At 37.2% G+C, this 18,422-nt stretch overlaps 3 protein-coding genes and 1 long non-coding RNA gene across 6 annotated transcripts; 2 read left to right on the top strand and 2 right to left on the bottom strand.

Moving 5' to 3' along the window:
• Positions 1 to 126: 126 nt before the first annotated feature.
• Positions 127 to 10,757, bottom strand: LOC105832998 (cactin). The gene is made up of 12 exons (XM_028192350.1): positions 10,405 to 10,757; positions 9,357 to 10,201; positions 9,098 to 9,274; positions 8,813 to 9,017; positions 7,967 to 8,465; positions 5,401 to 5,915; positions 4,736 to 5,189; positions 3,606 to 3,722; positions 2,656 to 2,745; positions 2,369 to 2,593; positions 2,138 to 2,309; positions 127 to 959 (listed from the first exon to the last, which is right to left on the bottom strand). The coding sequence occupies exons 1-12, from the start codon at positions 10,635 to 10,637 to the stop codon at positions 799 to 801; spliced, it is 3,693 nt and encodes a 1,230-aa protein (XP_028048151.1). The 5' UTR covers positions 10,638 to 10,757; the 3' UTR covers positions 127 to 798.
• On the top strand, positions 978 to 2,496 carry LOC118648640. Its single transcript, XR_004965386.1, has 3 exons — positions 978 to 1,459; positions 2,092 to 2,283; positions 2,361 to 2,496. It is a non-coding gene; the product is annotated as an uncharacterized LOC118648640 (long non-coding RNA).
• A 281-nt stretch (positions 10,758 to 11,038) lies between the features above and the next one.
• Positions 11,039 to 13,674, top strand: LOC105833003 (cyclin-dependent kinases regulatory subunit). Its single transcript, XM_012674389.3, has 3 exons — positions 11,039 to 11,264; positions 12,372 to 12,499; positions 12,732 to 13,674. Exons 1-3 carry the CDS (start codon positions 11,209 to 11,211, stop codon positions 12,797 to 12,799), a joined length of 252 nt encoding a protein of 83 aa, XP_012529843.1. The 5' UTR covers positions 11,039 to 11,208; the 3' UTR covers positions 12,800 to 13,674.
• An 82-nt stretch (positions 13,675 to 13,756) lies between these two features.
• On the bottom strand, positions 13,757 to 17,771 carry LOC105833004 (vacuolar protein-sorting-associated protein 25). Of its 3 annotated transcripts, XM_028192349.2 has the most exons (5): positions 17,134 to 17,265; positions 15,388 to 15,469; positions 15,001 to 15,146; positions 14,543 to 14,761; positions 13,757 to 14,029 (listed from the first exon to the last, which is right to left on the bottom strand). In XM_028192349.2, exons 2-5 carry the CDS (start codon positions 15,435 to 15,437, stop codon positions 13,917 to 13,919), a joined length of 528 nt encoding a protein of 175 aa, XP_028048150.1. In that variant the 5' UTR covers positions 15,438 to 15,469; positions 17,134 to 17,265; the 3' UTR covers positions 13,757 to 13,916. The 3 variants fall into 3 exon arrangements, 1 of the variants encoding a protein (XP_028048150.1); XR_003626213.2 differs by lacking the exon at positions 13,757 to 14,029 and having other exon boundaries at positions 14,616 to 14,757; positions 17,134 to 17,771; XR_003626212.2 differs by lacking the exon at positions 13,757 to 14,029 and having other exon boundaries at positions 14,717 to 14,761; positions 17,134 to 17,765.
• Between the last annotated feature and the right edge of the window lie 651 nt (positions 17,772 to 18,422).

Here is an 18,422-nt window from a genome sequence, read left to right as displayed (position 1 = left end):
GCGAGAGATGTTTCACTCCCTCGACAATTGTAGTTCACGATATTTATGTTATTCTCGTAGCTCGAGGTTAGTCTGGGCTGGCCTAGGATGTACTTTTAAGATATCGGATAATGACAGCTTCGTAAGTTTCTCCTTTGAATGGACTTTATTTTATAAAATCTCATTTGAGTTACAAAGACATTGCGAATTATCTGCTCGACGTCGAGTGGAACGTTTCCTTGTCGCTAGACTCCCTGGACTTTCCTCTTTTTCTCTCTTTTCAAGTGTCTAATCATACTTCGTTTTAGGTACAAAATGATACAATATGCAACGCAGTCGCAAGAAATAGACTCAGGATAGACGCCGACGAGACGATCCGCGAACCGAAGTAACTCTGGGACATGTATTATGTACAATTAGTTGATGATTAATTTGCGTAATTAAGTAAACTTAAATTGCATTACAATTATGCACTGATCCGTAATGTCTAATAATATTCGTGTGTTCTCTCAGGGTGCACATTAGGTGCCGTATATCAGAGTCTTAAATTATCACTCACTTTTACAGTCCTACTCGAAACTTAAATCGCTGATCACGATTTACATAATCGATAGCATCGTCCGTAATTAATAAAGTTAACTTAGATAGAAGCAGGCTCTACGTAAAAAAATTGCAAATTTCTATATGGATGCTATATGTTACAGAGTTAGATGTTATTCGATATAAAAACACAGATGGATCACTTCTAGAAAATATATGCGATACTTGATTAGTATAACTTGTTCTGACATTAAGTATAGGCTAAGAGAACCGACAGACCTAACGGCTCCCTTTACAGCTTTTCTCATGTATGTTTACACGATCAGGATTGAAGGTCCTTCCGCAATGCTTGCAGGGCACCAGCTGGCTCAGATGCGTCATCCAGTTGGCCTCTGTCGTCGCTACATGATCGACCACTGTGTTTCCTGTGCGGGAATCTTCTGCAAACAGTAAAGTCATTGTTGATTGTACTATATTTTGAAAAATGGGAGAAGTTTTAAGAAAAAACGCTTGATTTTCCATAATCAGTTTGTAAAACAATTTATCTTTTATTCCAAATTGACATTCGTATTATTTGATTGTTGAGACAAAAAAGAATTTAAATTCAAAAGTTGCCACTGATCTTGTGAATGCAGCGACACTAGGGCGTAAATCCTTACTTTAAAACTGGATTTTTATTCCCACATATGAAAAATCGAGTGACAATATATTTTCGTCGCGTTCTGTCAAGATTATTGATTCATAAACGGACACTCCTAATTGGGAATATCACTGCGACGCATGTATAATTAATCAGGACTACACCCACTTCTATTCTATGGCGGAACACGACAAACATTACAGATACATGTGTAATACATGCACATATAATCGCTTCGGCCCGATTGACTCACTTTGTAATGCTCTTGACTGTGACAGCGGTTTCAGAATGAACTTCAAGGTGAGAAGTAGAAATATGTGTGGCGAAAGGGCAAACGTGTATTACATACCGAAAAAAATCGATTCCAAGCGTTATGCATTGTTTTATTACCACTGTCTTTATGATAGAGAATCCTGGTAAAAATTTGTTTTAGAGCTTTTTATTTTATTTTCCCAAATTTTTATATAATCTTATAAATTAAAAAAAATTTTTTTCAGATTTATAATACGAATTAAAACACTTTGCAGAAGTACTGAAAAAGCTTATATTTATAGAACATTTAAATATGTGTGTATTATGAAGTATTCTAAAGTTTCTAAGACTTTATTTTATAATTTTGAAAGACAGTATATGAAATCAGAGAGAGAGAGAGAGAGTGAGGAAGAAGTTTAATGTATTTTTTTCATAAGTTTTCATAAATTTAAAGTATGCAAAACTCTTTAAAATATTTTGAGAATTTTATTTGCAAGGGGAGACATAGAGAAAGAGAACAAAATTTGTCAATAAATTAAAAGATAGGAATTGCAATATTATAAAGATACTCTATCGTAACTTCCACATAATTTTAGCATATTAAATTTTTCTTCTAAATATATTGCAAACGTTTCGCCGATAATCTTTTTCTCATTTCATTTCCATGTTGCATTTTGCAGGTGTACACACGCATACAAGTATGGAAATGAGAGGACATTAACTTACGTGTGTATATAATCTCGGGTTTTTGCGGCTCCTTTCTTCTTCGCGCCGGCGATAGCTTATCATTCTCGGCATGCCACTTCTTCAAGCATTGGGGCTCGTGAATGGCAATACTCGAGGAACCGAAATCTCGGCCGCAGATATAACATGTAACTGTTTTCTTTTGCAACACATCCTACAATCAAGCGTAATTTACTTATTTAAAAATGTGTTTTCTATTTTTTAGAAACTCACCGGATACATCGTATATTTTGGTGGAATTTCCTGTCCATTATCGTCCGATTGCCTGGGGGCTTGATTTTCCTGCTGTCTTGAATCATTCTGCGCTTGCCATCGCCTATTGCATTGAGGTTCGTGAATCTTGATGCTTCTAGTACCGAATTTTCTACCACAAACACGACAGGGAACAGTGGGCGGCGCGTTGCGTACGTTCGCCGACGTGGCCATTCGTTCATTACTCTAAAAGAACAGAAACGTGAATAAAATAGAAAAAGCCGAAAATGGTTGAGTAAGTTTGGTACCTTCGGCATGGCTTTACAACTTCTCTCGTGGACCGGCAATCGTTCCGGCAAAAACGTCCTCCCACACTTCGCACACGGAACTAATTGCTCCTACAAAAAACCCAGATTTTTTAAAATTTTATTTAATTACAGAAAAAAATATATGTGCATTTAATTACATATAGAAGTATTTTTCATACATTCTATAAAAAAATATATATTAATGAATTAATTAACGTGTTGAACATAACAACATAGTGATTTAATTTATAGTTTCAAAATAACTTGAAAATAATTATTTAAAAAATTGTTTTGTCTTTAAGTTAACATTTGCCTATGTAAATGTTGGAAGCAGTTGAAATTGCTGGTATTCACAGAGTATTAAAATCATTCGATCTATCACTCGATCGGTATATGACGAGAAATTCTGATTTTTTATGCAAATAGCAGTTAATCGTCAAAAGACCCTCTCTGCACAACGCGCAATTCTCATTTGATATGCACTTGTGTGAATCGTATGCATATTAGATGTTAAAGAGCAGTTTTTAACATTCGACTAGAATCACGCACTCGTGAATAACACGAAATCCTCGTAGACCGCGCACGCGATTATATTCCTACAATTCAATTCTAAATAAACTGACGACAAATTTTTCGAAGTATAAATTTGAATTTGTTAATTATCTTTTCTTCAATTTATCTTATGCAAGGAGATTCAATTTTATAGAAGCGAAGCTTTTCTTTATTCGAGTCTAATTCGCCAAGCGCTTTTGGAGCTTCACACGCATGCATCCGATAATTGATTCTTGCATCATCGACGAATAAGAATTGCACCGTCGTTCGACAAAGTTAACGAAGCGTGAACAACGATGTTCGCACGAGCGGAAACGACGTATCTCGTAAGAATATGGCCGCTCCGTGATACATTGTTAACGCCGCAGTGTTAATTAAAATTGCAACGGAAGATCTACCTGACTTTGCTCCCATGCAGCTGCGTTCCACTCGTTGTGCTCGATTCCGACCACGGGTCTTTGCGGCCTGGGTCGTCTTTGAGACGGAGGCAACAAATTATTTTCACGCTCCCATTTCTGTAAAGATGTTCGTTTGAGCAAATATATAGTGAAGAATTATTAAATAAAACATACACATATGATGCTTTAATGTACAATAAAAAATTATATTAAAGTAAAATAAAATAATTATTATTTAGTAAATAAGCAAATTAATTTCACTGATTATTTTTATTTAAAAAGTTCTTGAAGACGAAACTCTTCTCTAATAATAATCTTTCGAATTGTATGCGACTTATGATATACAACATGTAACTATTATATTGATTTTACATTGTACGACATTGCTGGGGTGGTATGCAACATTTACTTTAATGTCTCTCGGTTAAAAATATGTATACCATTCGCATAGCTAAGGGTAACGGTGTGGAAATGCGAATTTTACTTATCGATCGCGAGGATCGCGATGTGAAAGCGAGATAAGAATCGCGTAGCGTCACGTTCGGCGTTAAACTCATGTGTGCGTAAATGTGCAGGATATAGAGTATTCATTAAATAATCCATCGTTACGGGAAAACGCGGTCGGTCGGTCGGTCGGACGGTCGAAGACACCCCCATATAAGCGCGTTACAAATTGCCGCAACCGATCGCTGCATTATAGTTCTCGCTCAAGTATGACACATCGGTTACACGCAAACGAATGCATCTGATATCGAGCTTAATGGTACATGCAACGCGATGTTATACCATCATCGATCTTACCAAAGGGCCTTGACTTATTACATGCGCGCTATCGTTTTACAGTGAGCCATTATATTATAAACCTTCTGTTGCTTCCGCGATGAAATGGGAAGAAGAGAAATTTATCGACTACTGCTACCTTGCGGCCTCTTCAAAATGCAAGAGTCGCGTGCCGCCCTAATTTTAAGCTTTATCTATTTTAAGGCAACGTAGAGGCTTTATCACGTCCAGCGCGATAAGAGCGATTCGAAATAAAAATAGAAGATAGATTGCACTACGTTGGCAATAATTATATTAATTATTTTGGTCTTTTTTTAGGATGTCACGACAATGTTAAAGGCACCCTTTACCTCCATGCACTTAGGCTCATGTATGGGATAACTGGCGGTGCCGAATTCCCGGCCGCATACGTAGCACGTGATGGATTTCGGACCCCGTCTCATCGGCGCGGATAACGACCTAGAGCCTTGCTGACTCTCCGGGTCCTGAGGATTGATTTCGGTCTCGTCAAGTTTATTCTTGTTCCGGTCGCTACGAAAGTTCAACGCCACCGGCTTCTGGATAGATTTTGGTACCGATGGCACTGTAGGTTTCGATTTCGTCGTTGATATTGGAATATCCTTGATTTTCTGGCTACCCTTCGGATGACTGTGAAATCTTTCCGGCTGATCTGGACGTCCGCAAGTCTTGCAAGGCTCCGGGGCGCTTTTCGCCGACGTGGCGGTGAATATTTCCAGGTCATTTGATAGACTGGGCCTTGAGTTCTTCTTCTTCAACGTCGATAGCGTTTTGGGAGAACTGTTTCTAATTGCGTGAATACAAAATACGTAAGTATAAAACGGCTTAAAGTTTAAAAGTGAACAGAATCGATAATCGGGTGGAATAAATGAAGGAATAATTATTTTGCAAAGATAAAAATGCAAGACTCAGATAATCTAATATATCAACATTTGATATTTTTCATTTAAATAATAATATAAAATAGTATATTATCCTTAGCGATTTAATCACTAACTTATTATTGTTATCGTCGAGTCTTCTAATGTCGGAGTTTCGTTTGGCGAACGCATACTCCTGCGTCGCAAAGACTGCAGGCGACGTGACCTTCTGACTTTCGGCGGACGATCGCGATCCATTGATCTCCATTTGGCCTGTCACGACCCGCGACTCGTAAATCTGCTCGAAGCTACGCCGCTGACGACGCACTGGAACCACGTCGTCGTGAGACGTTGGCCAGGTGGTGGTCGTCACGACATTGACGGCAGCGCCCTGGCGTCGTCGTGCTTCCGACGGCGGCGACGGTAGCAGCAACGACAGCGACGATGATGACGATGACGATGTCGTGCCCCCACTGATCGGCTTGCCATTTGCGGCCAATTGATGGAGACGCGTCACCGAGTCGCAAAGCAATTCCTTACTGAGCAATGACATATCAAGCTTGTCCGCGAGCGCGGGGTCCAGCACGCTCGGTTTCGTGAGATTCGCTGTCTTCGGCCTCTCCGGCTCCTCCCCGCAGAACACTTGCACGCGCTTCATCTTCGGCGGCCAGGTGCCGATGTGCGTCGCATTTTTCGTCGCTGTCTTCTTGCCGCCTGTTGTCTTGGTCGCACCTATTTAAATGGAGACGATTTCTCGTTGATAGAAAGCGATCGGCATCATCGCGAATGTAGATCGGTTAACTCATTGAAAACTATAATATACATTTTTTTCTATCATTTTAATCTAACATTTTTTCTAAGAGATTAATATTGTGATTATCAGATTTAAAATAATATAATTATTTATAGTATTTGAAAATCGCAAAAGTAAAAATACTAGATATAAATATTGAAGCTTTAAAAGAGACAATCTTATGTCAATAAAGTTTAAAAAAATAAGATTAATTTTCAATGGGTTAACACATTACTATTGCGCATTTTAGAAAAAATAAACACAAAATAAGAAATCGCCTCTCCTTAGGTGATTTGCCTTTGAATCGATAATCAATGTTTCATTTAGAAACGGATTAGGAAAAAAATTAGGGGAAAATGTCGCTGGCATAATGTGTGATTACCTTTCGAAACATCCAAGTCATTTTTTATTATCAAGAATGTTTTCTGCGACAGAAATTCGCATGGTCCTCTCTTCCACTTCATGATGGTTTTATCGATATTGTGATCCTCATAAATCACGAGTACGAGTTCTTCACAAGCTGCCCGCGTCGCAAAGCGAACATTTTATCGAGTATTTCTTACTGACAATAGATTTTCTTCCGTGAGTTTGCTCTGACGCTTTTCACATCGATATAAGACGAAAACAATTAAAGAACTAAAGTTCTCGACGATCGGCGCTTTAGTTTCATCATTTAGAGGTAAAACTTCGTTCCGTAATTTGCTTTCAGTGACGTCCGAGGAAGCTTTCGTGCCGGAAGGGGAACGTTTCTCGACGCCTACTCAATTTCGCTTTATGCTTCCTAGACTTGAACGGTTGTCGCTTTTCTTCGAATACGAGTTATTCGATTGACGTCACGAGAGGGTAGCATTTTTCCTGTCCAACGAACAGGTGGTAAACTCCTGTTTTGACGCCTGTGTTACAGTTGGAGCGCGAATGGCACGAAGGATTTTAATTAATTATAATATTAGAGGAATATAACAACCTCGAAAAAATGTTACACTATTGGTAATAAAAAAACGTCCGTTATCCTTTGTTTTAGGAATTGCACATGTAAACACAAACGCATGATAATAACGGCCGTGGTCGATAACACGCAGTCCTCGCGGTCATTTATTTTTAATTGTGCGTGAGCGCGAGCGGAAGCGAAGTTCCTGACGAGCGGGCGCGCAGCCCCTTGCCACCGAATTGCGCGGCGTACTGCTGCGAGCTCAGGCTTCACCTTGCCATTAACTCCACACAGCTTTTACCTTCCCTATGCATGTATGAGTGTTAGTCGACTGTGTGACAGTACACAGGTGGCAGAGGAAAAATCGATCCAACGACCACCGTTTAAAACACCGCCGACTATACATTGTGCCCCGATATGCATGTGTATCTGCGTGTTTTCGTCATCGCGCGAAAGTTGTTTGAAAACGAGCGATAAAAGTGTACGCAATATGCAAATTGCAGAAACCGCGTGTTTCTACAATTTTGTCAATGTAGAATCACCGTGTACTGAATCTTAATTTTTTTATTTATTTTTTATAAATATATTTATAAAAATTTCGCTCGCGTCACATTGTAGAATGATACGATATATATACAAATAATCTATAAAACTAGTACATGTTATACAACGATATATACATATGTCACATTAACGGCGATATCTATATCTCTTAAAGTGAAACCATAGCTGGAAGATATTGTTGTGAAACTGACACCTAAATCCACGCTTGTATGAATATTCCCATTCTCGATTGACAATTTTGAACGCGATGTCCTCGTAAGGCGGGCCCGCGTGGAATCGCAGGATGGCAAAATCCTTGTTGTCGGCGCAGGGTGTCTAAAAATTAAAATCCAGAATTATCTATCGATATATTATCTTAAAAGATTTAAATTTCAATGCTAATCTAAAATAATTTTGCATAAAGAATAATGTATCGTACGAGAAAGTATTCCGGCGTGGTATTTTTGTCAATGAGGTCCGGATAGAAAATGTTGAACTTGTAGCCCTGCACTATCTTTGGCGGCGGATTATCCATATCGTAGTGCGTCTGATTGTACTTGTTCCACTCAAAGCCGGTGTGCACGCGGTTAAAGTAGCGCGGTTTTCGTGGCCGGTACTTGTCAGACCACAGATAGATCTGCGCCTCCAGCGACGACTCGACGCTGAACTGCGCCTCATCTGAGCCCATACCCTTGCGTGCCTCTCGGTGCATCGCCTGCTCCTCGGTCGTCAGCACATTCTGAATTTTCCTACCGGTACTGAGAACCTGCTGCCTCGCGTACTCCAATCGCTGGTTGTCCTCGTCTTCCTGCGTGACAAGCGTTCCTGGCTCAAGTTGCGAATATGGTACGTAAGTCGGCGAGTAGCCGCCCGCTTCATACTCGCGGAAAGATTCAGATAATAAATCATTGGCAGCGTTTATCTCTTCTTGGTCATCACTGAAATATACACAGCATGGTTGTATATCTTTTTATTATCAATAAGGAAAAGAAGAACACAGTTTTGCCTAAAAATTTGGCTAGATACAGATCTGAAAACAGTCAAGATTAATAGTAACTAATCAGAAAGTTAAGTTAAAAAATTAACTTAACTTTTAACTTAATTCATTTTTAATTTCAATTACTTATTTTAATTGCTCATCATGCTTGAATACCCAATAATTATTTAGATGGAATTAATGATTTTAGATCTGTATCCAACTAATTTTTTAGATACTTCAACAAAACCATTTTCATGTGTAAAGAAAAAAAAAGAAGCTCAAATCAATGTTCGAGGAAAGACTCACTTGGAATGACTGTCTTCGTTCTTCTCGACAGCTGTGCTGGAGGAAGGCTCGTCTTGTCTCATGGTAGATTCGCTTTCTTGTGCTTGCGAACCCTCGGTGGCCTCGTTTTCCGCTCTGGCTACGCCTTGCTCGGCGATCAGTACCTCCAACTTTTTACGTAGGTTCTCCTGATGCCGATCTCTCAGTCGTGCCCTCGCCATATGAGCTACGTGTTTAAAACTTGGTATGAATCGTATGTTATTATTCAGTTTTCAAATGTATTGTTAAATTATTTGTATATCTTACCTTTTAACTGAGACAAAAGGCTCTCCCAATATCCGATATCGACGCCTTCCGGCTTGCCTGTTATTTTCGCCTGAATCTGCAATTGCAACGCTTCCAATTGCGCCGCAGTTTTACCCTTAAAAATGGCCGTAACGTCTTTAGCAACTGATTCGTGAATTCCTTCTCTTCTACCAACAGCTGTAAAAGATACAATAGAGTAAGTTTAAACAAAAATAGAACCAAGTGAGAGAGAAAGAAAAAAAGTATTTGTTTATCTTACCAACTTCGTACTCCGTTCGTTCCAGCTTCCTAAGTTTGTGCAGCTCGTCCTCCACAATCACTGTTATATCATTCCAATAATCTAAATTTTTGCCCCTCTCCAGTTCCTTGTAGACCTTTATGTCCTCTATAAGGTCTTCCAGGTCTTTCACTTGCAGACCTCGTAGGTACGTATATGGTTCGTGCATTTCCACTGCGTCAACCTCCTCCTCCGCACTAATGTACTTGGCAAGGAGATCAATGGGTTTCGCGCGACCATCCTGGATCCTGATGCGTGATCTGAGTCTGGCCTGCTCAAGGTGAAACTGATCCTCTTGCCGAGCCCACTGCTCTAACTGGGCAGCCTCCTTGCCCCTCTGCAACATGGTCATCTCTTCCTCCCTCTGTTGCCGCTCGAGTTCTCTCTCCTGCCGTCTCTTCTTCACCTTCTCCAGCTCTCGCTTGGTCTCCTCTTGCTTGTGCCTGTTACGAATCTCCAATTCTTCCCTACCAACCCCAAGCAGACCTTCCTTTCCCAATTTTTTTGACCATACAAAGGTAGACAAGATATTGCCATCACCAAACGGATTGTCTGTATTCGTGTAGTGCAGATAGTCATTGTCCCACCCCATCCTCTCCTTACGCTTGCGTTCCTTGGCCTCCTTCTTTTTCAAGCGACGTAGGCGCTTCTCCTCTGGCGTCTCTGTCGCCTTCATGACTTCCTTCTGGTGTTTACGTTCCTCCAACTGTTTCTTTCGCTGCTTCTGCAGCTTCTCTAATAATTTTGTGGAATCTGAGGATGAGTCTGTAGACGAGCCATCGCTACACCTGCTCGACGAGTCTGACGAGGACGACGAGGAAGTTTCCCTGAATAAAGAAATATACATTGTATAGAGTTCACACTTACATGTATAACTTTGATAATGGTAATTATTCAGTTTAGGCACTGGTATTCAAATATCGATGTAGTTGTGCTTATCGAATAAGCACAACTACATCGATATTTGAATACCAGTGCCTAAACTGAATAATTACCTTGATAATTTTTTAAATTTGAAGAGGAAACTTACCTCTTTTTGTTCTTACGCTTGGAAGATTTTTGCGACTCGCGACGCGAGCGAGAGTCGTCCCTCGATTTCTTACGCTTGTCGCTGGAGTGTTCATGTCTGGACTTCGAGCTCCCGGATCGGTGGTACTCTATGCGATCGCGAATTTCTCGCGACGCTCGATCCTCGGTCCTGTAATCATCGTTGCGTTCCTTCCTCGACCTGTGTCTACTACGGTCGCGCGAGTGCCTCTCCATCGCGCCGAGCGTGAAAAGACACGCATAAACAAAAAGAAATTGTCACAATCCTGCGGAACCTAACCTCACTTTTCTCCCTCACGAAAGAACTGAACCGGATAAAACCAGATGGAGCGCCGTGTCAGACGCGCGTCATCTTATCGCGATTCGCGCAGCTGATTCCTGATTCTGACTACGTGAGTCAGAAAAGGCAGGAAGAAGAAGAGAAAGAATGAGGACGAAAAAAGGGAAACGTTGAAGAAATCTGGCCTCACCAATCCGTCAAATGTCTCATATTTATTTTCGCCACATCGAAACAACGGGAACGAGAATAACACCGGCATAGTGGACAACAGCAAGGATCTCTCCTGACTCACGACGTTCCACAACCTTCGCTCGCTCGCTCGAGTCGCTCGCTCGACACATCCGTTAGAACTTTCAAATTAGACAGCGTACGTACGACGACACACGCACGCGAGCGAGCGAGCGAGCGAGCGAGCTTGAGGCTGGCCTTTCGGAAAGTGCGCGAACTCAGCGGTTTCTTCTGAATCACGTTCTACGTGCCGACGCCACCACGGAACTGAACGATACGATGCCGCACAATATCTACTACTCCGACAAGTACTACGACGATAAGTACGAGTACAGGTAGGCAGGCGATTGTCTCCCGAGAGAATCCCCCATTTTTGAAACGCGAAGCCCCCTTCGGCTATGTCCCGATGGCGTTCCCTCTCGCGAAAATCCTACGCCAAATGTGACGTTTCTGCGTTTCTCTCTCTTGTTTATTCTATCCCTTTCGTTTCTCTTTTTCGTCTCTTGTCTCTCCTTCTCTTCTTCTCCTTACGCCGGCTTCGAGATCAAAGCGTTTAAATGATCAATCGAGAAAGTTCACGAAACCGGGCTTTACTCGCTCCGCAGCTTCCGTCTCGTTATTTATTTTCTGATTACGAGTCTCGTGTTTCTCGCCTCTCTTGTGTTGTTTTTAGTTCCGAGTCATGCACATTTCCCTCTGGCGAGACTATGTCATTTTTTCTAACGAATGCTTGGTTGAGGACACGCGTTAAAGCGACAAAAGGAAAAAAAAGAACAAATAATATCATCAAGAAATCATTTTTTTCTTTGCATGTCACGAATTTATTTCCTGCTACGAGGATTGAATAGAAATCCAACGACACAGATAGTGTAATTGCATATTATAAAATTGCATGATGTAAATTAATAGATTACATAAAAGCTACTTCTTCTATGACTGATTTTTAAGAATGATGTAAAATTAAATGTAAACTCTAACAAGTTTTGTAATCTTTATTAGGTTTGATCAACTATATTAATCCTTAACATATGTGAAAAAAAATATCTTCTCGGCACTGCGCTTTCATTCTTTCTTTTTGCACTTTTCTCTATTTAAAAATTTAAGAGAATATTTAAAAATTTATGAACATACCTTCAAAGTCTTTAGAACGTCTATTCTTGATTTTGAAAAAAAAAAATTAAATAATTTGATTACCTTCAAAATTTAAACAAAATTCCATGGATAGAAATCAATTGGACATGGAATACTCATGATGGTATCTTTGCACATTTTAATGGAATTTTTTGTACGTTTATAAATTTCTTTAAACGTGAAAATTGTTCTAAACTAATATAAGATTTAACAAATTAATGCAGTAAAGCTTATTGTATATATTTCTTACTTTTGTTCCTTTCATACTTATTACTATTTTCATTATCTTAATTTTTATAAATTTTGTACAGGCATGTGGTTTTACCAAAAGAAATGGTGAAGCTGGTGCCGAGAACTCACCTATTGTCTGAGCAAGAATGGAGAGCTATTGGAGTACAGCAAAGTCAAGGATGGGTACATTATATGATTCATGATCCTGGTACGTATTCCTAAGAGTCACTCGAATCAGTCGCCAGTAAATAAATAAGTAAAATTAATTTTAAATAGAATTAAAACAAAGATTTTAAAACAAATTGCAAAATTAATCACTATTTTTTAGATCCAATTTTACTTGAAAATGTAATTAAGTTGGTGTATTTATTCACTGACTGCAATGATTTTATATCTCAAGCTTATTATTGCAGATTTTAATTAAATAAATTTTATTTCAGAACCACACATTTTGTTATTTAAGAGGAAAATAACGACGCCAGTGGAGATGAGGAGGGAGGAGAATTAAATGCAGCAAAGTTATGTCGTCTTGTAAATAACAATTCAGATCATGTTCATATTTATAGTGGAACTATTTACGATCGCCTACTATTTTCTCTCATTCTTCTTCTTGATCTCGACAATAAGATCGACAATGTGTTCCGTAAATACGTCAAATTCGATTTCTAAAAGTTTAACTGAAAAAAAATTGCAAACCAATCATATAAAAATCTTAGTAAAATTCCACAGAATAGTATGTCCATGGTCGTTTCTATCTTTAATTACTTCGCATTGTCATTTCGTAAAAAAATGTCAAGCAAGTATTTTGTATATATGTCTATAGAGTATGCTAGTTTTTAATTCCATTTTAGCTCTTCCATTTTTCTCTTTTTGCATTTTGGAACTCGGGACTATAAGAGATACGTTGCGATATATTAATTCCGAAACAAAATAAAATATTCTAGTTGTTTCCAAAGACTGTAATGCTCCGAAGCGAAGTGATTCATAGGAATATGTGATTACAGTGCCTTCTCATATAGGAACTTAGTCTAAAATTCATCGATTTAAATTAAGGCATCTAAAATAATGATTTTCTTTTTTAAGTTTGATACTTAATGCAAAAATTTTAATTTATATAAGTGTAAACAAATCGTTAAATTCAATGTAATTCATTCACTTTGATTTTAGTACCTTGACTTTGATACGAGAAGTTTATTTTTTCGTTACGCGATTTTTGTATTCTCTTGTTTCAATTAAACCTCTGTGCCGTATATGATTTTTATGTATCTCGAAAGCTATATAATTGGCTGTATTAAGTTCACACTCGAATTCAAGCTTTCCTATTTTATATTTGCTTAGCATCCGATCGATTTTGGTTTGCCTTTTATAAAAAAAAAAGAAAAATGTACTACTAATATTGTGTTAAATAAATGTTTGCATTTATGAGCAATATTAGTTGTTTTATATTTTTTTATTTGTGCCGCTGTAAAACTAACTTCAAATTTATTTCATAAAAGTCTAAATGCATATATTAAATTGTAACATACAAATATGTTAATTAACGAATATGTTAATTAAATATACAATGTAACTTGTAAATCTGTGACTCGTGCGATTTTCGACGAGTGGCAAGTATTTTCCGAGCATTAGAAAAATTTAATGCCTTGATTATCATCAAATAAAATAAGCTCTGCCTTTCTGGCAGCTTCTAGAGTCTTCAGTGATCTGATCAGTACTTCCATATCCAACCCATGAAATTCTGAAACGGGACAAAATACAATTACTTTACAAAAAAAAACATTCTTGTTAAATATTTAAATAAGATTATATAGTTCTAGATCTCTATTTGCATGTAGAAATTTTGTACAGTTCCATAAAATATACATATTCTTGTTATTCGATGATGATTTTCATAAATTGAGAGGAAAAATTATAGAATAGAAAATAACTCTTCAAATCGAGAATTGGGACTTTTTACTCATATTATCAAAGCAATCATATTATGTGCTCTTTAAATGGTTTATAATATTGAAGTAAAAATATAATACTTTATTGAAATTTGAGAAAATATAATACTTTAGTCAAATTTTTTAAAGATTAAATATAAGCAAGAATATAATTTCTTGCTTGTATGTATAAAACAATGATTAATAAAATGTGAAATAGAATATATCAGTTTTAATTTGATATTAATACTTGATACTGTTTCTTTTTTCTGTGTAAAACGGTTGTCCATAATAATGTCAATAAACAGTTTAAATAAATTTTATACCTTGGCCAGCTGTGTCTTCCCCTTGTGTCAATTCAAAGAGAGTACATACAGAACCAATAAAGCCATTTTCCTGTGCCCAGTTATATATTATGTCACCCCATTCTTCTAAAGTATGCCAATAAACCAGCCATCTCTGTTTGGTCTTATCCAGCGGAGACGCATTTCCAGATTTTCCTAATTCTTCTAATATCACTAGCACAGCTTCAGATGGTAATCTTCCTGGTATAGTGCCATTAAGGAGCTTTCAGCTGACAGATAAATTAACTATTCTAAGTTTAATGTACAATTACACGTTAAGAAACTAAGATAATAAGCTGAAATAATGGTAAGCTTTAACAAATAATTAAACAAATTAATGGCTGAAAAGATTAAAAACATCTAATATGAATATTACATTTAGTGTAATACGCGACAAAATTGGCGAAACAATTGTCACTCAATACGACAAATAAGGATACTGTTTATGTTGGCATTATTAAACAGAGGATTCGTGTGCACTTCGCGCACGTCTACAACCGCCTGCTTCGTGACACGATAATACTCGAGCACCAAGTTTTTCCAGGCAGCTATCTGTTTAGTTCTGGTGTCCGCGTGAGGTTGAAGTCTATAATAAATAAAATGATGTAAATCGCGTAACAAAATCTCGAGATTCTCATGAAAGAGAATCTGTTATTTTGTGAAATAAATCTTGCAGGCAATCGACGTTCCTAACCTGCAATATACAGGTTTTCGTCAAAAATAAATTTTATAAGAAACAATAATTAAATTTTATTAATCTTGGCACATATATGCTATTGTTAATAAATTGAATTTTGCTGCAATACGCTTCTCGCAACGATACTCACGTAAAGAACGGCGGGAAACTGTATTGCCAGGGCCACTCGATTTCTGCCATTGTTTTGATCGACTATTGTAGGCAGCTGTCAGCTATCGCGTATATCAGTTTAGAAAGGGATAAAAAGAAAATAATTATTACTTCGATAACTTAACATATATATATTTTATAATGAAAAATTTTTATCTTTATTACAAACAAAAATTCGATAATAGTTATTGTATTAATATCTTATTGAAAACGCTTAGTATATTCAAAGCACAAAACATTTAAAACAAAAATATATATATCTCATTACAAACAATAAACCAAGTCTTATTGCCTACAATCTGTTATTCTTAACAAATACAGAATAATCTCATAATAAACAGAAAATAACCTTTAGAATTTCTACATTTTTAGATTATAAATAGGCAAAAATCCTGCGGTATTGAATCTGTTAAAGTTTATTTCAAGACATCTCACTGTAGCTAAAATAAAAATTTTTTTCACGTCTTACACACAGCACATACACACAGCACATATCAATCCTCATTAATACTTGGGTGACTTTTGATGTGGTTTCATTTTTAAGCAACTATAAACTAAACATCCTTAAAATATAAAGTAATTTTCATATACAGAAAATAAATACTGAAAAAATAATTTTTAATCGAAAATAAGAATTAGGAAGTAATATTTGTAAAAAATTCTATTGTGATATATTTAATCATTAAATTAATAGCTTATGTCTAGATCAAAGTAACCTTCACGTACTTATGGACTAAATGTAAAATTACATTTATAACGCATACTTTTAACTTTGTGTACCTTTTAACACTTAGGGCGGGTTTATCAATGCTCAGCTAAGTTAAATTTGACTAATAGTTAAATACTAACTTTGATAAACACATAGCTTACAGTTAGTATTTAACTATTAGTCAAATTTAACTTAGCTGAGCATTGATAAACCCGCCCTTACTTCAATAACAAACTTAGCTTTCAGTCTATATTGGTCACTTAAATATATCAATTATGAACAAAGACTTTTGTAGACAGCTACATAACAATTCTGGTATAATACTTGTTCGCACCAGGCTTTTCTAATTGGCAGTAAACTAGCAAATGGATTTTTTTCTTTGTAGACATAATCTACTTTCTTATTCAGAATGGTGTTTATTATGTCAACTTCTTCCAATTCCTTTTTATAACAAGTAAAGATGTATGGACAGTCTTGTTTTGCTATCAAATGTATACACGGCGTCCTAATTTCAATATTGTGTTCCTTAAGATCTATGTTAAATTCTATAATAAAGTCTGGTTTTACAAAAAATTGACTACACGCATAGTAGTCATAAAATGTCTGGTAAAATAGCAATGAAATTTTCTTCTTTTTCAATAAACAGCTCTTACAAATAGATAATTGATTCGGATGGGATTCATATCTTAATCCTGGCCCTATCATAATAATTAACAATGACATCACAGGCTCCATTAAATGCAGCAAAACTTCCCATATTGGCGTAATAAGAGTTTGTTCAATAGTATCTGCAGCTATAACATGAATGACTAAATGACTCTTTGCAGCATAATTTAATATCTGCATGGCATGAAACAATGTCAAGGGATACGTAAGATATCTCGAGTACATGGCTGTAAAGACATTGTATGCCATTGTTTCTGTTGGAGCCCTCTCAATGTTCCTAATGCGTTCACGACAAATGTCCGTTGAAAAGGCAGCGTTCACGTAGTCACTCATGTTCCGAAAAGTACTCACGTCAGGAACATGTTGAAAGTATTTTGCAGATAGCGGTGTTTTATTTGCTAAATTGTAATAAAGGCACAGTTTCAAAGCATCGCAGAAATCCTTATGCTCAACATTGTCCCTGTGATCCTTGCAGAAGCTGGCGGAAAAACAATCTTGACAGTCCTCCAGCAACCGTCCGTCCCGCTCGTGGCAGACTATGCACTTCCTCGCGAATAGGAACATTTCCGCCTCGAATCTCTCCAGATGACGTTTCAGCTTCGATGTCACCAGCTCCCTGATGACCCGCATGTAACCGTCCCTCGAAGTTGCATCGCTATTCATCACGCTGTCGTCTCGCCTCGCATCCTGTACGGCTTTGCACAAAGATTTATGCTGCTTCCAGTGGTACTTTTGATGCTCCTGACTGCAGTAGGCGATCATGCCGCAGCCACCGCATCTCTTTAACGCGACGCCGTCGCCGAATTCCTTGCAGACGTGACACATGGTCGCGTAGAAACAGTCATAGTCACGAGTACCACAAGACGCTTTTAACGAGATTTGAATTATCTTGTCTGGTTCCATTGCAGCTGGTTCAGTCTTGTTATATCATGAAAACTTTTCCTCGACATAAAAAAAAACAAATGCCGCTCTCGAATGTGTTACGTGCTTTCGCGGGTCTTGCATTGGTGCGCATGCTCAGTCGACGATTTACTTTCCGCGCGTCTATCGGCTGATCATCGTGCGTTCCAAAAACCGTGGCACTAGACCTGCTCGGACACGATTGGTTGAATCCACAGATAAAAATCAATCACATTCGAGCAGGCCTAATCGCCGACTGGCTTGAATTTGAATTCATCCAAATACATATAATTTAATGTGATAAAACAATTTTAATAAAAGATTAAGGTATAAAAAAGATTAAGATTGTCATAAGCTATGAAAATTTTTTTGTCCTTACCACAAATTTAATAAAAGTAACCATTGAAATATTAATATTTTATTAGAAGCATTTGATACGTATTTTAATACAAAGAAATGTATTTTATTACAAATAGTTGACGCAAAGTTTTATCTTTAATACAAACAAAATCGATAATAAAAATTAACAGCCATAATACTATTAATTTATGACATTTATGTTATTGTATTTATATGCTCTATTACAATATATTCATATTCGGTAAACGTAATCAACTCGTAAATAAAATAGTCCTTAAGATTTTTGGATTGTACATAAATAGATCTTTAATATTGATTTTGGATGTTAGAATTTATTTCACATACTCGCTGTAGTTTATAAATCTATTACATTTCATTAC

This window comes from Monomorium pharaonis, chromosome 1, assembly GCF_013373865.1.
Source record: "Monomorium pharaonis isolate MP-MQ-018 chromosome 1, ASM1337386v2, whole genome shotgun sequence".
NCBI classification, from domain to species: Eukaryota; Metazoa; Arthropoda; class Insecta; order Hymenoptera; family Formicidae; genus Monomorium; species Monomorium pharaonis.
The sequence above is the reverse complement of the archived record's forward strand: the minus strand, read 5'-3'. Positions and strand labels throughout refer to the sequence as shown.